Consider the following 19,862-nt stretch of genomic DNA (forward strand, 5'->3'; position numbering starts at 1 on the left):
TGAGGAAGTTCTTTGCACTACTGATATTCGACACAAAGCGACGACTTCTTTTGAGTCCTCATTTCTTTCTAAAACTACCGAGTTTCTAAGACCAAGAGTACAAGCTACGCCCAAAAAAAACGACGATCCAAACTCAAGCACCTGCTTCCTTACCACAATATCAGTTACTTAAAATGGCAGAAGACCTGATTATGCTGATTAGGGGAAGCCAGCCTTCCCCTGCTAAAAGAAAAGAGACTTGTCCCCAGCAGCTTTATCTGACCAAGAGTCCGACGACTCTGAGGTTTCTGAATATGAAGACATGCCGTTATCTGCCTGTGAGGATTCAGATGCAGAGGAATCCATTCCTTCTGCCTCCCCTCCAGAGTATTTTTCTTTTGGTGAAACCCTACATACTTTGAGAGAGCATTTCCATTGGGAATGCCAGGATTATCCGCAGTCTAAAAAGAGACTCTGGGAATTTTTAGATTTACCACAGCACAGACCCTTAGTTATCCCTCCTGTTCTGGATGTTGTGGATGATATCTTTATGGAATCCAGTCTAACTCCTGATACTTTACTTGCTTCAAGAAAACCTGACAGGTACAACAGAGTCCCTGACTCTCACAAATTTCTCATTAAAAATCCTACTGCTGACCAAGAGGTCATCTCCCAAGGACCTAAAGGAATAAAAGCAACTACAGCTAAGAATCCCACCCCCTCGGACATGGATTCCCGAGCTTTAGACAGATGGTGTAAAAAAGTTTACACCTCTGCACCTCTCGCCATTAGAGCATTGAATTGTCTGTTCCACATGCTGAAATACCAGCAACATACTGTACAACTTATTAAGCAAAAATGATCAACCTTTCCTGACTGGGCAGAAAATAAAGAATTACAGGAGCTTATGCATTCTGCAAACCAAGTCAGCAAGCATACGCTGCAATGTGGGTTTGACGCCCTAGAAGCATCTTGCAGGGCAGCAGTCACAGGTTCTGTACTTAGAAGGCATGCCTGGCTTAAGGAGCAGACCTTGCCAGACCGTGTCAAATCAAAATTATTGGACGTTCCTCTGAACAAGGACAGTCTGTTTGGCACCAAAGCAGAAGAGATTTTAAAAAAGATGGAAGAAAAGGCTAAGTCTATGCAGACAGTCAAAGTTTTTTTTGCAAGTGCAGCCTCCAAGATTCAGTAGGCATTGCCCCTCAAAACATTGGTACTTTCCAGCCCCCTCAAGGCCATCTCAAAGTAGATCCAGGGGAAACAGACCCCCCCCCATATTACAGTCTCAGGGTATGCAGAGATCTAAAGAATGGAGTACCTCCACTTCTAAAGCAGGGAGTGCTAAGCCACCCCCTTACGGAAAGAATTCACAATGATTTCTCAACTCCACTCCTCACCTCTTCCCAATTGCTCGTGCCCCTAGGAGGAGAACTTGCCCACCATGCAAAAAACTGGACCTCCATCACAGACGATCGACAAGTCCTCAACATAGTATCCCAGGGGAACAAATTTTATTTCCACACGCTGCCAACCCCAAAAGGGTTCACAGACCTTCCTCCAAACCAGTGGACAGAGGCAAAAAAAACAAGTTCAGTCCCTGCTCTCCATAAGGGCAATTCAGCCTATTCCTGCAGAACAGATAGGCCAATGTTTTTATTCCAGACTTTTCCTGGTACCCAGAAAAGGGGGCACCTGGTGCCCAATCATAGATATATCCATTCTAAATACCTTCCTGGTGGTACCAAAATTCAAAATGCTCACCCTACAGCAGCTTCTCCCTGTGCTGTCCAAAGATGTCTGATTAGCCACCCTAGAACTAAAGGAGGCCTATCTGCACATCCCATTCGGGGACTTCTGCAGGAAATATTTATGTTTCAGGGCAGGATCTATGCATTATCAGTTCGCTGCACTTCCCTTTGGCTTATCCACTGCTCCCAGAGTTTTCACAAAATGCCTGGGTACACTATCAATGAAAAGAAATCCAAACTAGTCCCCAGTCAAAAAATTGTATTCTTGGGAGCAAGCTTGGACACAGCATCCCAAATGGCATTCCTTACTCCAGAAAAACAAGCCTATCTGACAGGCTACTTCACTCAAATGGCCACCAGAACCCAGCTATCCAAAAGAAAAATCCTGCAGGCTCTAGGTTTCATGGCCTCCTGCATTCTACTAATTCCATATGCCAGTCTGCATATGAGGAAACTTCAATGGTACTTTTGGTGCCAACATTCTCAGAACCTGGAAACTATCATACCTATAATACCTTGTCTAAGGAAAGAGTTTTTTTAGTTGGCAGCAGCATGCAACCACAACAAGGGACTTCCCTTTACACAACCTCACACCACCCAGACCCTAACCACAGATGCATCAGACTGTGCCTGGGGTGCACATCTGGACGGCAGGTGCATTCACGGCCACTGGAACCCAAACCAAATTCATCTGCACATCAACTAAAAAGAGATGCTAGCTGTTCAGCACGCTCTGACAGCTTTCAGATCCCTACTCTCACCGGGACCCCTACTAATCAAAACCGACAACACCACAGTGATGTGGCACATCAACAAGCAGGAGGAAACCCACTCTGCAGGCTAGCCATGACCCTGTGAAACACGGCGTCAGCCATGCATATTCACTTGCAAGCTCAATTCCTGCCAAGCAAACAAAACTCTCTGGCAGACAAGTTAAGCAGAAATCTCCTAGACCCACATGAGTGGCAATTAAACCACAACACTTTCAGCCTTGTGACCCAGAAATGGGGTACCACGAAGGTGGACCTATTTGCCTCCCCCAACTACCAACAGCTCAGCAAATTCTACACCAGGATACCTCACAGCACGGCCTGGAAAGTGGATAGCCTATCCTTCCAGTCAGCAAACCTCTCAATCTATGCATTTCCCCCTCTGTCTCTTCTTACAAAAGTATTACTCAACATAAGGCAGGAAAGACCAAGGGCAATCCTGATTTCCCTGGACTGGGCATGCCAACACTGGTACCCACTACTGCGCAGTCTGTCACCAGTGCCCCCATGGCACCTACCCCAGATCCCAACCCTCCTGACTCAGCAGGAGGGATGGATCTTGCATCCGCAATTGCAGACCCTGAACCTTGCAACCTGGCTTATTCCCTGAATTCTCCTCCAGTGGCCAGCCTAAGCAAAAAGGTGCTGGATGTCATACGTGAAGCCAGACAACCCAGTACAAGGAAATCCTATGCTGATAAGTGGAAAAGGTATTGTTCCTGGATTCACACTAAAGGAGCGGATACAACACAGCCCTCCTTCCCTCTCATCCTGGATTACCTAGCAGACCTACTCCACAGAAGCCTGTCCTTCTCTTCCATTAAGATCCATGCCGCTGCCATCTCTGCTCATTGCAGCACTGAGCCACCTCTCTTCTCTCACACTTTCATCAAGCAGTTCCTGAGAGGGGCTAACAACTTAAGGCCACCAAGAAGACCCCCCACCCCTGCTTGGGACCTTAATTTTGTGTTGGAAAAGCTCATGCTACCCCCCTTTGAGCCTGCAGCATCAGCAGAGTTAAAATTCCTCTCTTGGAAAACAGCCCTGCTTCTGGCCATTACTTCAGCTAGAAGAGTGTCTGAGCTACAAGCACTTATGGCTGTGGAACCCTTCATTATTTTTCATGCTGACAGGGTCTTCCTCAGGACTAATCCAACTTTTATGCCTAAAGTGATGTCCAGTGTGGCTCTCAACCAGTCTATCCATTTGTCCACCTTTTTCCCTAATCCTAAAAATAAGGGGGAAAGGATCCTGCACTCTTTAGATGTGCACAGATAGCTCAGATTCTACCTTGATAGGACTAAGCCCTTCAGGAAATCTGACTAGTTACGAGTCAGCTTTGCACCAGGGGCAGAGGGCAAGACCATATCAAAGCAAACCATCTCCAAATGGATAGCACACTGTATCCATTTCTGCTACAAACACCATGGGAAATCACCCCCTCAGGGGGTCAAAAAGCATTCCACTAGGGCAACTTCAACCTCTACAGCCTTTCTCAGAGGAGTCCCTACCAGGGACATTCTGGAAGCTGCTGCTTGGAGTTCTGTTCATACCTTCAACAAGTATTACCACCTGCCTATCTTTTCCAAATCCAGGGCGGGCTTTGCAACAGCAGTCCTGCAGGGCATACTAGCCAGCCCCAACTCTTCTTGACTGCCTCCACCCATTCTTCAGCTTTGGGAATCAACCCGTGTGTGATGACTGCAACAGTGAAACATGAAGAACATACTGCACTTGTGTACACTTACCATAAATGTAGATGTTCGAGTGTATTCACTGCTGCAGTCCTGGTTTCCCACCCTCCAGCCCCCTTGTCTCTCTCTCTCTCTCTCTGTCTCTCTTCCTCACTCCTTACAGGGCTATTAGTATTTACTTTTTACTGGTGGTGTTTTTCCACCATAACTTAGCTCCCTATTTGGGGGGTCCTGACATTTGGGGCAAGAAAAACTGATGTAATGGCATCGGCTGCCTGTTTTTATACCCCTGACCACCTGCCGTTAGTCCTGAAGTGACAGCAACTGATGCAGAAATACTAAACCTCTGGTATTTGGGCCGAATAAGGGCTACCCCTGGCAGGATAACCCAAGTGTGATGACTGCAACAGTGAATACACTCAAACATCTACATTTATGGTAAGTGTACACAACTGTACTTTTTCCATCCACCACCACCAGAGCTGTAGCAAGACCTGCTTCTTTTCATGTCAGGTGTAAAAATGATCCCAAATCACTTTCATTTGAGCATGGTCTCTCTCAACCAGCAGTGATGGCTGTCTGTAAGCCTTTTTGGTACCTACTGAGGTCTTGGAGCATCTAGTCCATTTTTCACAAACTACATTCAACCCCTTGATCACTGCCCAGCATCCCACTCAAGCACAGATGTTTCTGCCTACTTTATGTCCTCCAGAGTGTCTTCAGTTTGTACTGTTCGACTGCTTAATTCCACAGACTTATTTTACTTATCTACCACTGTTTGTTGAAACAACATTATTGCATCACATTGTGCTTTTAGGACTCACCGTGACCATCACTTGACAATCTGACCTGTTTAACATAATGATGCAACAGTCAAAACACCACTTTCATCTGTTGTCAGGCCACATCCAGGGCACCTTCCATATCTGGTGTCCATAGTCTCATTGACATTTATCAATTATGCCCATCAGTGGACCGAGATTCACATACATGAGGTGCCCCTCTTGTTCATTCTGCTATCTGTAAAATATATTGTCAGCATTTGTTCCTTTATCTGAAGTCGTTATTCCAAAAATGACAAGTTACTTCACTCTATTACTGTTATAATATTGAAAGTATTAATAGTAAAAATGCAATATTTAGTCATTATACTTGATAAAGTAGCTTAAGGGAGCAGACTCTATCATGAAACATCAAACGAATGTCATTATCTGTAATAATTTGCTGGAAAATGTATGTCCAATAGGGACTACTGAGTCACAAGCAACTTATGCAGAGTGATCCCAATTATGAATAATGATCTTATTTATTTATATTTGTTTATCAAGGTAGTACACTGATCTCAGTGGACCATTTGCAGGCAGAGCCTGGGGTGCACAGTTTTACCTTGTGATTAGCTGCAGTTATCCCCTGTAAATAGGTGTATCATTATCTGAACTGGACCCAGAAACATACTGCAGAGTTTAACATTATTACTGTGGTTCTGTTACATTTGTAAACTAATGTAACAGGTTATGATTTAGGTGAAACAGTATAAGTAGTAAACATTTTTACAGGTGCTTTGATTAGAAATGATATCTGTGTTTACATTCACTTTTTATGTGATTTCTACATGAAAAGTCAGTATGGCATTTTAACAGAGCTGTTTGCACTGATGGAATGTGCTACCTATGATTTCTGTTTCCTATTGCAACTGGATGTACAGTACCTTGTATGCAATGTATACATAACTTCTGTTGTACAGGTCAGGCCTGTAAGTTACACAGTGTCCAGGTCTTCTCCTAACATGGTACCATTACATAAGCAGTCATGCTAAAATCTAGTTATCGTAGCTCAGAACAAATAAAGGTAGATGACTAAAATTTTGTAATTCAGTAAACAATGTCAAACCTGGTTTTAAGCAATTATCGTGTAGACACTTGTATTACCGGAGCTTGATCTGTAGAATTTTAATGCATGCCATTTTTGTTCTAATGCACAGAACCTCTTCAAACAGGAAATAAAACTAGAAAACAGCAATTATAAAGACCCAATATGCAAGTTATAATATTAAAACAACCAATAATATTTGATAACAGTACAAATGAGATAACCAGCCACAAATAATGTAAAAACAAGTAAAATCATCCAGTCTGATATGTTAAAATAGTTATGAATGTTTTAATGTCCTGTTTTTAAAGCTTCCACTATGAGTGTTTGAAATACAAGCTGGTGAGGATTGGAATCCCTAAACTTCACTACCCCCAAAAAGAGGCTGAAAAACATATTTTAAGCCCCCCCAAACTTATATGCCAACTCCACAGCTGTACCACCTCGACACAGGAGGAAATTAACCCACAGTGGAAACTAGGGAAGGTAGTAGCTGTAACATAGTCCAGATACAGGTTTGCTGCATCTGGATCTGTTTGTAGTGGCTGTTTGTTCTGAGAACATTTTCCAGGCCATCTATGATTGGAAAGGGCCCTTCTGCACTCTAGTGAGAGAAGTATGCTGATTGGAACCTGTCTGGTGAAGGGTGGTTGGTCTAGGGCTTGGAGTAAGCATCCTCATTGGTCCTTTTGAACCTTTTTAAAGTTTTTTCAAGTTTTTAGATTCTAGCATTTAAGCCTTGTGTTTGAGCAGGTTTCTGCTTGTTTGCACGTCGTGCAGCATTGCGCACTTCCGTGCAATTGTGCACCATAGCCGAACAGATAAATCTGACAATTTTTACCTTAGATACTGCTGTAGCACATTAGTATAGTCCAATTTCTTAGTACTTTTCTGGTCAAAGAAGTATTGTTAGTAAGCTGTGACCTATTAAACTACCAATAAACCCCCCCTGGCAGAAATATCCATCCACTGAGCACCTCCTTGATCGGTCCTGAAAAGCTCCCCCTTTGTGATAATAGTTCTCTAACCTAGCATTATGGACAGCTGGACTACCCTTGTTTCTCCTGCCAATGTTGTTTACTTGGGTCTCCTAAGACAGTGTAACAAATGCCTCATGTAAACTGATAACTCTCTACTAATAACTCATTCTAGTACAGAGTGAGAGAGATGTATCTACAAGAATATTGAATCCCTGCTCTCTCGCATTCGAAACAGTAACATTGAAGAGGTTGTCATCCCATCCACCATTACTCATGCATATAGTACCTCTTCTCATACACATAGTATGCATTGGACACAAAAATCAACATATACGGAGGTTCTCTGAAAAAACTTGCTGAAACACCAGAGACCTCTAAAACACAAGATTGCTACAACTAACACAGATCCCACAGCATCCATGACACATAGTAACACCAATGTCTCACCTATCAAGCCTGTAAGGTGTAACACTCAAAAAAACTAATTTTCTTGTCATTGGAGACTTCATAGTGAGATACATGGATGTCCCACTCACCAAGTTGGTTAAGGAGAAGGTCACGGTCAGCTGCCTGGCCAGTGCCAGGATTCATCAGATCACACATGCATTCAAGTCTCTCAGCAACAAATGCCATTATGACTCTGTCATAGTTCATGTTGGAGTAAAGGACCTGAGACGTACCTCATTGGTCTACATGAAGAGAAACACGATTGAGCTGTCTGAGTATGTGTTCGTGGCAGGTATGTCCCTAGCCTTGAGCAGCATACTACCCTCACCTAAAATGATGCCACAGTATAAACAAAAAATGATTGATATTATAACTGACTTAGTTTTTGGTGTCATTCAAAGGGGATCCAGTTTCTGTCAGCATGGGAAGTCATGGTCAACAAATCTCAATGTTTTGCCACAGACAGTTTGCGCCTGACACCACTAGGTTTTCTTGCCTCCCTCATGGTGCCTTTTTTAGGCAAGGTCTCAAAAACAAACATATTGACATGAAGTATGCAAACCATAACAGAATAAGGGTCATGCTGTTAAATGCTAGGAACTTGAACCAAAAACTGCACACCATAGAAGCACTTCTATTACTAGAGGGTGTAGATGTCTGTGCAGACACAGAAACCTGGTTCAAGGCATCAGAGTACCCCAGCCTTGAAGGGCTACAATGCCTTCCACACCTACAGACCACAAAATGAACATGTGAGAATCAAAGGAGGTGGTGTTTTTATCTATGTTAGAGATAAATTCACCTCACATCTAGTTTGGACAACTCTATGGAGTTACTCCAAGTTCAGGTTACTGTGGGTAAGACCCCCATTCAATTCATAGCCAGTTATAGATCCCCCTCCATGGGTCATTACATACATGAAGCCTACTTGACCAAACTGGAGTCAATCCAAATATTCCCAAGCACTCTGGTTATGGGGGATTTCAATTATCCCACCATCCACTAGGAAACCTATTCTAGCCCTTACTCACTAGTGCAAAACTTCCTTGACTTTGTTAACTCAAATGATATGGAAAAAATTGTCCATACCCCGACAAGAGGAACAAACATACTAGAACCGGTCCTCACTAATATGACAAACAGATGCACTGCTGCAACTGTTGGACCCTCATTAATTAAATCTGACCACAAATCACTCACTTTTGAGCTGGCACTAACACCAGGACACACAAAGAGAGATGTCATACTAAAAAACTTTACCAAGACAAACTATACCCTCCTAGGTGAAGGTATTCATGCATTCCAAGCCTTACCCCAGCTGGAAGTGGTAACTACACCAAAGCTTACACTAAACCCTGTACAATGACTTGCATAAATGTTTGCACTTGGCTGTACCAGAAAGAATCAAAAGCTACAGCCCCAACTAAAAACTAGTCGCCATGGTGGACATCCGGCTTCAACAAACTTTACAATAAATGCAAAAAGTTACTGTTCAAGAAAACAAAGGTGAGGCCCCAGTAATGAAAAAGCACCCTCCTCAGCCTCAACAGGCAAATAAGAAACAGGCAAATAAGATAACATGCCAAATCCTCCAACAGCATCTTTAAGAAAAACTTAGCAAGCACAGCCAAGGATAACCATAAGGCCTTTTGCAGCTACATACGTAGCCTAAAAGCTAGGACCCAACCATGTGCAGATCTAGTGACTAGTAATATCACACACACACTGACCCCATAGAGTTAGCAAACCTGCTAGTGGATAGGTTGGGTGAAAATTTCACTTCCTTATCCCCTTCAAACTTATCACAAACTTTGCCCCAAACCTCCCTCCCACCCTATATATCTGAAACTCAGGTCATTAAAGCCTTGTCCAAAGCAAAAAACACAGCCTGTATTGGACCAGATGGCATCCTAGGCTGTCTTCTAAACAGGCTAAAACATGAACTAGCATCACCATTAAGTACCCTTCTCAGTCATAGCCTAACCACAGGCTTTGTTCCTGTGGAATGTAGAACAGCAACAATTTTTCCCCTCCACAAAGGTGGCCTAACAACAGACCAATAAGCCTGGCCAGCCTCATCTGTAAGGCCATGGAATGAATCATTATGGACCTCATAAATAAAGACATAGGCAACCTCCAAACCCTGGATCCAGCCCAATTTGGCTTCATCAAGGGCAGATCCTGCCTGTTAAATCTGGTGGATTTCTTCAAAAATGTGACCAGGGCCATTGACGAGGGCAAATCTGTGTGCAAAGCATACCTCAACTTGTCAGAGACTTTTGACACAATCCCACACCCATGCATTACTGGTAAACTTCGCAAACTGAATGTAAACCCCTTTGTTGTAAGATGGGTTGCCAACTGACTCACAAACTGGATATACACTTTCAAAAGTAGGTGACTTCACATCAACCAGCAGACCTGTCACCAGCAGGGTGCCACAAGATCAGTGCTGGGCCCCGTACTGTTTGGTATATACGTCTCAGAAGTTTAGGCCAAAACTAAGGGGTTGTGGCTGACCAAGTTTCCAGACAGCTGCAAACTAGGTGCAATTATTGAATCCCCAAATGATGTCACTATACTCCAAGAAGGTCTTACACAGACCAATGACTGATGCCTTAGTCACAGTCTCAAACTGAATGCAGTGAAATGCATCATCATTCCCTTCAGCAAAAACAATGTCCCTTCACACTATCAAATCAGCAACAATACCTTAAGTACCCACAAAGTGGCAAGGGAGTTGTGTTCACAAGTTGACCGGGATCTTAACTTCTACCAACATGTGTCTACTGTAGTAAAGAAGGCTTTCTATGTAGCACACTTGATTAGTAAAGGCATAGCCTCGAGAGCAAAAGAAGTTATAACCCCTCAGCACTAATCCTGCCCATAATTGAGTATAATGTCCCGTTCAGCACCTGCAGCAACTGGAGAGACCTCAAAGGTTTCTAACAAAAAAGATCAAGGAACTCCAGCACTTGCTGTAGACAGACTGACTAAAGTCCTTGTCAATTTACTCTGTATCATGTAGACTTCTTAGGGGAGACTTATGTCTGGCTTACAGAGCAATCTCAGACCCAAACCTAATGAACTTGCTGCATATCCCTAAATCAAACGAGATTAGGACCACCCATAGGGCCTGCGATTTAAATAGGACATGCTGGAGGGCCAGATTTATCTCTCAGTGCCTGCCATGTCTTTGGAATAGGCTACCCATTCATGTGAAACAGAGCATCTCTATGACAGTGTTCAAAAGGAACCTGGACAGGTGGATGGGACACCGTAAATTCTTACTGGGAATAGCACCCACAACCCTCCAGAACATGGGCAGTCATTACTAAATGCAGTCTTGGGTATTTACTAACATTGCTGTAGTATGACATTCAGATGAAACAGCTAGGCTTGAAATGACCTCCGGGTCGATAGCTTAGTAATCTACTGTGATCCTATAATCCTATGATCTTATGATGAGTAGTAATGCCACAATCATGAAACAGTTCTGTCTTTTAGATTTGCTGTTTCCAAATAAGTGCCAAAGAATATGCGTCTGTGGAGTGCCAGTTTCATATATTTATACACACAAACTGACCCTCTCTCTCCTCACACACACACACACACACACACACACACACACACACACACACACACACACACACACACACACTTACTTTTCCTCCACTGCCTGCTAACCATCAGTTTCCATTTTAAGTTAAGTGAAGCATTCATTCTCCCTTCACCAGGGATGACAGCCAGCTGAGAGAGGCTATCTTTTTTTTAGACAATCATCATTTTTTTTGTATTTTAGCCATAACTCTAAGGTGCACATCCAGTAACATACACTAGGAGTTGGCATGTAATGGGAATCAGTAAGGGTATGTGTCTGACTTCTACAAGTGATGCATCCTCTCAAAATTGTCCTGCTCCCCTTGGAGTCAGCGCTCTTATGTGGTCTCTTGTCTTCCACAATGAACTCTGTCTTTAGACTATGAACCCCAGTCATGTGCTCTCATATCTTCTCCCCAAAGAAAGGTAAGCCAATGATGTCACTTCACTCTTCCCATCCCTCTTCCAACTCTAGCAGGCATCCAAGCCACTAACCAAACTTGGATTACAAGGATCGTACTCAGGACTTCACCTTCTATAACAACAAAGTTGGCTGCCATATTGTTATGTTTAATAAAGGAATGCTATACATGTAAAGACATTTTTTTTTCATGTAAAGCCCTCCATTTCTTTAATAGTAATCTACATGGCTCTTTGATTTAACACATTTTATGCATATATTGTGTACTGTACAGCTGTTTATTATTCCTATAACTATGTTTTACTGTACTGATTGCAGATATGTATTCTCTGTCACTCACAATTCTTGTATTCAGTACCTTTAGTGCAATAATTTATTATAGTTCTGTAAGTGTCTTTGCTTGATCCATTTATGTATATTTCCCTGCCTGCTGGCATAGATAGTAACTGAAAAGGGTATTTCAGCCAGCTCACATGCCCAGCTAACAAACTTAAATGAATACAAATTAACAAGCCATGAATAATGTTGTTTCTTTAGTGACTGATTTTAAGGCCGTTTTTGTTTAATTTTTTTTCAGAAATACAAGTCTCAAAAAAGATGCTATTCCACTAGAGTCATCTGAGCTAAAAGTAGGCCTCGGTAATATCAGTTATTGTACAGTCAAGTACAATGTTATGCTTTTACCAAAAATGGTTAGTAGAAAGACTTAGCAATTTTACAAAGTTACTGTTTTCTTCTGTTTTAATCATTTTTGTTTGTTCTTGCCCCATTTTCTGCAGCCATGTCATCTGGGATTCAGAGTTACTGTGATTGGTAAACCCTACCATGAGCAGTGCCCTACCCTTGTGGTAACCATTTCCTTTTCAGAGATAGGCCCACCTCATTGGTTTTCCATGTTCAGATGAATCCATGCTGGGCTTGCTATCTAATGTGCTGTATGATAATGAGGCATTCTAGTGGAGTGTCCACTACTAATTAGCCATGCGGTCCAGAAATGCCTGCAGTAAGTAATTTGTACAAACAAGTGATTCAGAGAACTTCTCATATGCTCATATGCTCACCCATTAAGACAGTGGGAGAGACTGCATTGATGTTAAGTTTAGCAAAGCTCAGTTGAGAAGAAGTGATGAGGGAGTGTGAGTGTATAGATGTGTGTATGTGTGTGTCTGGGTAGTGTGGTAAGGTATTGAGATGGTGGATATGTGTTGATGAAATGTGTGTGTGTGTGTGTGTGTGTGTGTGTGTGTGTGTGTGTGTGTGTGTGTGTGTGTGTGTGTGTGTGTGTGTGTGTGTGTGTGTGTCAGTCAGTGGATGAGGGTGGTGCCTGTGTCAGTATGATACATGTGCCACCAGTAGTAAATCCCCCTGAAAAGTACTAGCACTTTTGTCAATTATACAAAATTCAGAGACATGCAAATCAGCCAATGATGAGGTCTTCCTTATTGCATCTGTGATTTGTATTTTCTTGAGTTTTGTATTCTAGCTTATTTGCAATAGGCACTACACATGGCAATTAAATGTTTTTTCACTGAATTCCAGGGAACGTTCCCTAAATTCAAAAGAGTTAGAGAAACACTGTTTTCTTCTTATCTTTCAGGATGCATAGTACATTATCTGTGAATCTTGAGACTCATTTCCAAGAATAATCAATGAGAAGTTGGATACCCGATGTCGCCAGCATTACCATCCCCTTCCCTTCCCTTTTCAAATACACATATTGCACTTTTTTATTACATCAAGGGTGCACATTGCATTAAAATGAAAGGATCAGATAGCTCAAACAGTAAAGGAGTTTTTTAAAGTTTGCTGTAAAGTTTCTCTTTGTTTTGCTACAGCTTGTCTGCTTCATAAGAAGCCCATTATTCAAACTTCCAGTTTTACCCCTTCATAGGCTGAAATTATGGGAAGCCCTTAGGGAGGTGGTTAGAGGTATAACTAGGGATGGCTGTAATGGATGTCTTAGGATTCATCCTTTTAAATATCTGTACTACTGTAACAACAGTGGCCTGTGCTTCTGTTGCTGTTATTCTGGCTTTCTGAGTTTTATGGGTGCAGCTGTTACTATAAAACTAATCTTGATAGTGCTAAATTTAGTAAGGATCTGGATATGCACTTGGTTACATTTGAATGTTGCCTGTAATATCCTGGTTAATACAGATAATTACTGTTTGAGTTTATATATATATATATATATATATATATATATATATATATATATATATATATATATATATACTTAGCCTGCTTGAAAGCCCAAATACTCAAACATTATTTTCACAAGACGAAAATAATGAAAACTAAAATCCCGAACCATGCATTTTTCCCAGGGCAAGTAAACACTTACCCAAAACTTCATGAAAATACACCATAGTATCTGAAACCCACCTAGGCGTGCCCCTCCACCCCCAAACTATATATACTAATTCCAGGATTGCACTGATTGCACTACAGTGGGGAAAAGAGCATATTTCCCCCACGTTGGGCAACTCTGCACTTCAGGATTTCAGTTTTAGTTATTTTCATCTCGCAAAAGAAAAGTTTGAGTATATGGGCTTTCAACCAAGCAAAGTAGACCATATACGCACACACTCATATGTATGTATATGTATATATATATATATATATATATATATATATATGTGTGTGTGTGTGTGTGTGTGTGTGTGTATATGTGTGTGTCTGTCTACATATATATATATATATAATCACCACACATACAGTAGACTCCCTGTTATCAGATCTCGCTGGCACCGGACCTTAGGCTGGATAAAACGAATGGCTGGTTAATCAGAAAAAGCATACAAAATAATATTTATAGGTTGTAAATCAGTTAGAATAACATGATTTGTGTTAGTATACATTTTTCTAATGAATATGAAGTCTAAAACTCAAATGTCTGTCATTATTTAGCCCAGAGGAGGTGGAAGTGTTGTTCCTCTCTGTTGTCTTTTGCTAGGACTATGGCAGAAATTTGTTGGCCGGTTAAAGATGAGGCCAGTTATAGAGAGGCCGGTTAAGAGGGAGTCTACTGCCTGGCATGTCTGTTTACTTCCTTTAACTCCCGAAAGAAGACAGTTGTGGGTAGTGAGTTTATGTATATATCAATTAGATGAGCTCTCACTTTCTCATTTTGTATTTATTTTCTGCTAAATTGTAAATAATCTGCTGGCAGATACATTTTGGCATTCAAACATTTAATATTATTGTTAATCTTGTATATATGAGCTAATGTTTTGTGCTGTCAGTGTTTGTTTCCAACCTGAATACCCTGAATCCCTTGTGAAAAAAAACTTGCAAGAGAGTTACATAGTAAAACAAATTCATGCACATCATATAACTTGTATGTGAACTAAAACACAGAAAATCAAATCAAATGTTCATTTTTTTACTTAGAGTACAGGAAATTATGCAAAGTAGATGAAGTAGAAATGTTTTGAAGTTGGGTTAAATGAGTACAGTCATTAGCATAAGTGATTTTTTTAAAGAATAATGTGATAAGATAGTCTCAGATTAATTTTGACTTCTGCATAACCCAACAGTTGAAATACATATTGCAAGGGTGAATATATTGCAGGCACACAGTGTGAAGAAAAAATCAAAATACACATGACAAATCACCATGCAGAAAGCCTCTTGCCTTAGCTGTCACAGTTAACAGCCAAGACTTGTTCTCTTTTCCACGTTTCCACTTTTTAATAAACCCATTAATCACTTCAGGGACTGTTAAGAGGGACAGAAGTGGATTGCCTGCAGTGTGGCATGTTGTTCACAGAGTATGATCTGGCTAGTATAGCTGCATCACAGCTTAATGTCATGAGAATGATTCATAGGATTCTTATGAGTTACAAGGCGACTGAGTCTTGTGAACCACCCTCAGGTTATACCCTCTTTCTCAAGAAGGGCCAGGCCAGTCAGTATCAGGATATATATGCGAGTACCCATCCAGTCATCCAGGTTCTTGTTAAACGATGGTAATGCATTACACTACTTAACACACTTGGTATGTTTATTCCAGTGGTGGAGTAGATCCTACATAATGAAGCTGTCTTTCCATTGCATTCTGTAGCAGGTGTCTTGAGACAGTTACCTTAAATAAGGAAAGGTGATCTGTATACTGCATTTAAACTGATGGTGTTGATAAAGGATGTTATGTCTTTCAGAAAACCATGTCATGATCAGCATTAGTCTCAGTGGTTTTGCACTTGCTTCCACTTGTATTTAAAATCAGTCACTGAACAGAAATAAAAAAAAAAAAAAAAGAATCTCAGGACCAGAAGACTTTGGTTGTATAATAGACTATAAACATTAGCTCAAACTTTCAGATGTACTTATTGTTGTGTATTCAGTATTCTTTTGAAATCATTAAGTCTAGACCCTTCCTGCTTTGTCGGTAGTTAACACAAACAGTGATTCATTACTACAGTATATTTGCAGGTATAAAGACCATTCTCCATTTTCACTAAAGTGTACTCATCTTTGTAGGTTTTAATAACAGTACCTTTTATCTAGAACATGTATCTAGTTCACATTTTTTCAAACAACATAAACATAAATGCCGTTTTGTTGAAGAAAATGTACTTTCTTGACCAGTCTGACTACAGGTAAAAGGTTGAGAATAAAAGATCTTGTCAGTTCACCTCATTTGAAACCTTTATCACATCTTTATTGAACATGTTTTCTCACATATATGTTCATTATTTTTCAGATGAGTACAGAAGTACTTTTCTATTTTTTTAATTAGTGATACATGCTTTTAATTAAACTCTGCTAAATGAGTAGTAAGGTCATCATAATAGATTTATGTTTCTTTCTTTTGTTTTTTAGTTGGGAACAAGGCATATTCTAGAAACAATGCAGGCCGCTGGGCACAAAATAACTTCTCTGTTCATGTGTGGGGGCTTAAGCAAGAACCCACTCTTTGTACAGATTCATTCTGATGTTACTGGTAAGCCAAACAGTGAGTGGAAAAGTATAATTCAACTATTTTATTATTTTAGGTGTCAGACAATTTGCTCTTGGAAAGGCTAGTATTTTTTGAAAGATGTCTTTCTTTTTCCTTGTCATTTGAAACATTTTGATTAAATGCAACAGTCAGTGTCATAACTTTACAGAGTCCTGTTTCTGTCTGTTTTGTAACTGCTTATCACATCTTCTGTGCTGCACAGTTTAGCATAACGCCATCAGAGCTTACTTGATTTTATAAATTCACAGGTGTGGGAAACATTTTGATAACTTTGTAAACGTTCATACATTTATATGAGTCTGACTGTATGTCAGGTTAGTTGCTGGTGCCCTTCCTTCCTAACTCATTAACTATAGTAACCAGAAACACTGTGCATAAATGACAGAAGTGGATTGCCTGCAGTGTGGCATGTTGTTCACAGAGTATGATCTGGCTACTATAGCTGTACCACAGCTTAATGTCATGAGAATGATTCATAGGATTCTTATGAGTTACAAGGCGACTGAGTTTTGTGAACCACCCACAGGTTATACCCTCTTTCTCAAGAAGGGCCAGGCCAGTCAGTATCAGGATATACTCAGGTTATACCCCCTTTCTCAAGAAGGGCCAGGCCAGTCAGTATCAGGATATATATGCGAGTACCCATCCAGTCATCCAGGTTCTTGTTAAACTATGGTAATGCATTGCACTACTTAACACACTTGGTATGTTTATTCCAGAGGTGGAGTAGAGCCTGCATAATGAAGCTGTCTTTCCATTGCATTTGAAGTATAACGGCTAAATGCCTCTAGAACAGTTATGAGAGTTCATTCACTTTTTGGATGAAAACAGTTGTTATTCTTTACTGATATGTAATCATTTTTCTAAAATATTTTTTCATATTTAAGAAAGTCAGTATATTTGTGAAAATGGCATTGCCCATGTACTAAATAGAATTTTAGAAACAAATGAAGTAAGAATGATTCTGAACATATGGTTTCATTTATTTTAAAAACTTATTAATGAAAAACAGCCTTTTTTGATATGTATAAAACTTGAGTAGTACAAATTACGCATATCCATACTTCAGAGTTTTTGGACCTGCCCCACAAACTCCATTTTTCACACACAAGCTGCAGTCCCTGTAATATAAATTTGATTAATGGGCTTGACCTCTTCACTGAAAAAGTAAATATCAGTAAAATGCACCTTGGTAAAATACTGACTGAGGTGACTGAGAAGGAAATGCACCTTTCCTGAAGGCATAGCAACCGCATAATGAATTATATTATGCAAGGTACTGCAGGGAAAAAGTCCCATGCAACAGTCAAGGGGTAATGCTTTGGCCCCCATGGGAAGAAGCTTCATATTCCAAGAATGAACTTGTGTTCCTGTTCAGTACTCAGACTTGATTAAAAGAATGTTGGCTGTACATTATGCATCCATGAACTCATTCAAGAAACATCCTTAAAAGTGGATTTCCCTAATCAAACTAACATTGCTCCTTCTTTATGATTAGAACATGGTGAGATTCAACAGTGCCTGTAACCATTGTAAAAAATGTAGTTTTGTTGTTGTCTTTCATAACATTCTCAATTGTCTAGCTGAGTTTGAAGACTGTACCAAAAATGTTGGGCTGTTTCAGTTTATATTAGCTATTGGTGGGATGTAGTATTTTACTACTGAAAATTTCCTAAAAAAACATGAAATTGAACGTTTAGTTATTTAAAGCTGACTTTGTCTCACTTAAGTGAATATTGATTTTGGATTTTCTTATGAGGAGCAGTGATTAATTCATTTGCATATATAGCACCTTTTTCTGTACTTCTCTGTGTACTGCAGAGCCACCATAAATCTATGACTGCTACTGCTGTGAACCTACTTTGGAATTTTTCATTTATGATTTGCAGTTTTGCGTCATTTCTATTGTTTTACTCTTTATTTATTTCCTATTTTTAACTTTACATTTGTTGGGTTTTTTTCTCTCTTTGAGTTCTCAAAGTAATCGGTTAAGGCAAGTTAGCGATTTTTTTTGCTCTCTACTCTGAATATAAAGAGATTATGTTTAAGTGAAAAGTAATATTTGTTATCTAAGGTAAGCAGAACACAAAATGTTTTAATCTTTGGAACTGACTCTGCTCTGTGACAGCTGCTATTGTGAGACTAATTTTCTCACCGCCAACCCTTTCTCAGTTATGCTATTAAATTCAGTCATTCTTGAAAGGCTCTTCCCTTCCATCCCATTTATTTTTGGAAACTCCTTTCAATCTCACCTTGTCTGCTCAAACTCATGAGTACTAGATGTTTAAACTCGGAAGATCCCCCCTTCCAGATTGTTCAAAATTAATTCACCTTCACGTTCATATTTCCCACTGCTTAGTACACACACACTACAAAATGTACAGTATTAATACATTTTCTTCAATCCTTCTTTCAAAATCACAAACTGGGCAAAATTATGAATCAGGTGTACCATACAAATCACTTCTCTGAAATGAACATGAGATTAGTGTTCTGTTTTGTCCCTGATGAGAGAAGGAGCACTATTTCCTAAACAATTTAGAGACTACAGATCACTGTGTCATTGGAGAGAGTGAAACCTGCTTCCTTGAAGCCAGTTTGGGATTAGTGCTACTGTTGTACACCAGGTGAGAAAAGAAACATAAGACATTGATTCCTGATGGTATTTGATTGAGAAATGTATAGAGTGAACTTTTCTAACTAGTTGTGTAGCTAAACTGTTTTGTGGTGCTATACATGCTATCCAAGGCATGCACCAGGAGAGGTTTACAGCAAACCTAGAGGCCCATCCAATATCTGAGTCAAGACTGCTGATCACCAAAGAGCCTCTCACCTACTTCTTAACAATCAACTTAGGATTAATGCTGTTTTGCTTCTGGTAAGAAAGGAGCAAAGAGAGACTGACTCCTAGCTGAGTGTGACTGTTGTTAGACCAGCATTAGCTGTAACCAGATAATAGCCATTAGGTGATCACCGCTATTTAGCATTGTAATTCTGTCTTTACATTAAGTATCACAAGATTTGTCACCATCTAACCTAACTTCTGAGTATCACCCTAAATACTTCATCCACAGTTCTTCAGTGTCTTTAATAGTAGTTGCCCTCCAACCTCTGAGTATGGTGACCAGCCCTAGTCCTTCCCTCTCTGGAAACATGGCTCACCAGTCTGCTCTTACCTCATCCATGGCCAGTCTGATTATATCTGGTGTTCTAAGGCAGTGTCATAACTGCCTTATACTTACTGACTGTTCAGTGCTTCTACCAGTTGCAAGAGGTGTAAATATTTAAGAAGCATGAAGGCAAACCTTTCACATCAATCAACTGATAGTAAGCAGCATATGTCCACAACAACATATCAGTTACAACACACCACTAAGTCCATAACTTA

At 40.4% G+C, this 19,862-nt stretch overlaps 1 protein-coding gene across 3 annotated transcripts in view; it reads left to right on the top strand.

The window, feature by feature from the left end:
• The window catches only part of FGGY (FGGY carbohydrate kinase domain containing), a 2,391,991-nt gene that overhangs the window by 1,682,642 nt on the left and 689,487 nt on the right, over nucleotides 1-19,862 (top strand). For all 3 annotated transcript variants that reach the window (XM_044085530.1, XM_044085531.1, XM_044085532.1), the window contains one exon: nucleotides 16,336-16,456. In XM_044085530.1, coding sequence (XP_043941465.1) covers nucleotides 16,336-16,456 — 121 coding nt within the window. The remainder of the gene's footprint in view (nucleotides 1-16,335; nucleotides 16,457-19,862) is intronic.

Source organism: Protopterus annectens, chromosome 10.part0 (genome assembly GCF_019279795.1).
Source record: "Protopterus annectens isolate FY-2018-M chromosome 10.part0, PAN1.0, whole genome shotgun sequence".
Taxonomy (NCBI): Eukaryota; Metazoa; Chordata; order Ceratodontiformes; family Protopteridae; genus Protopterus; species Protopterus annectens.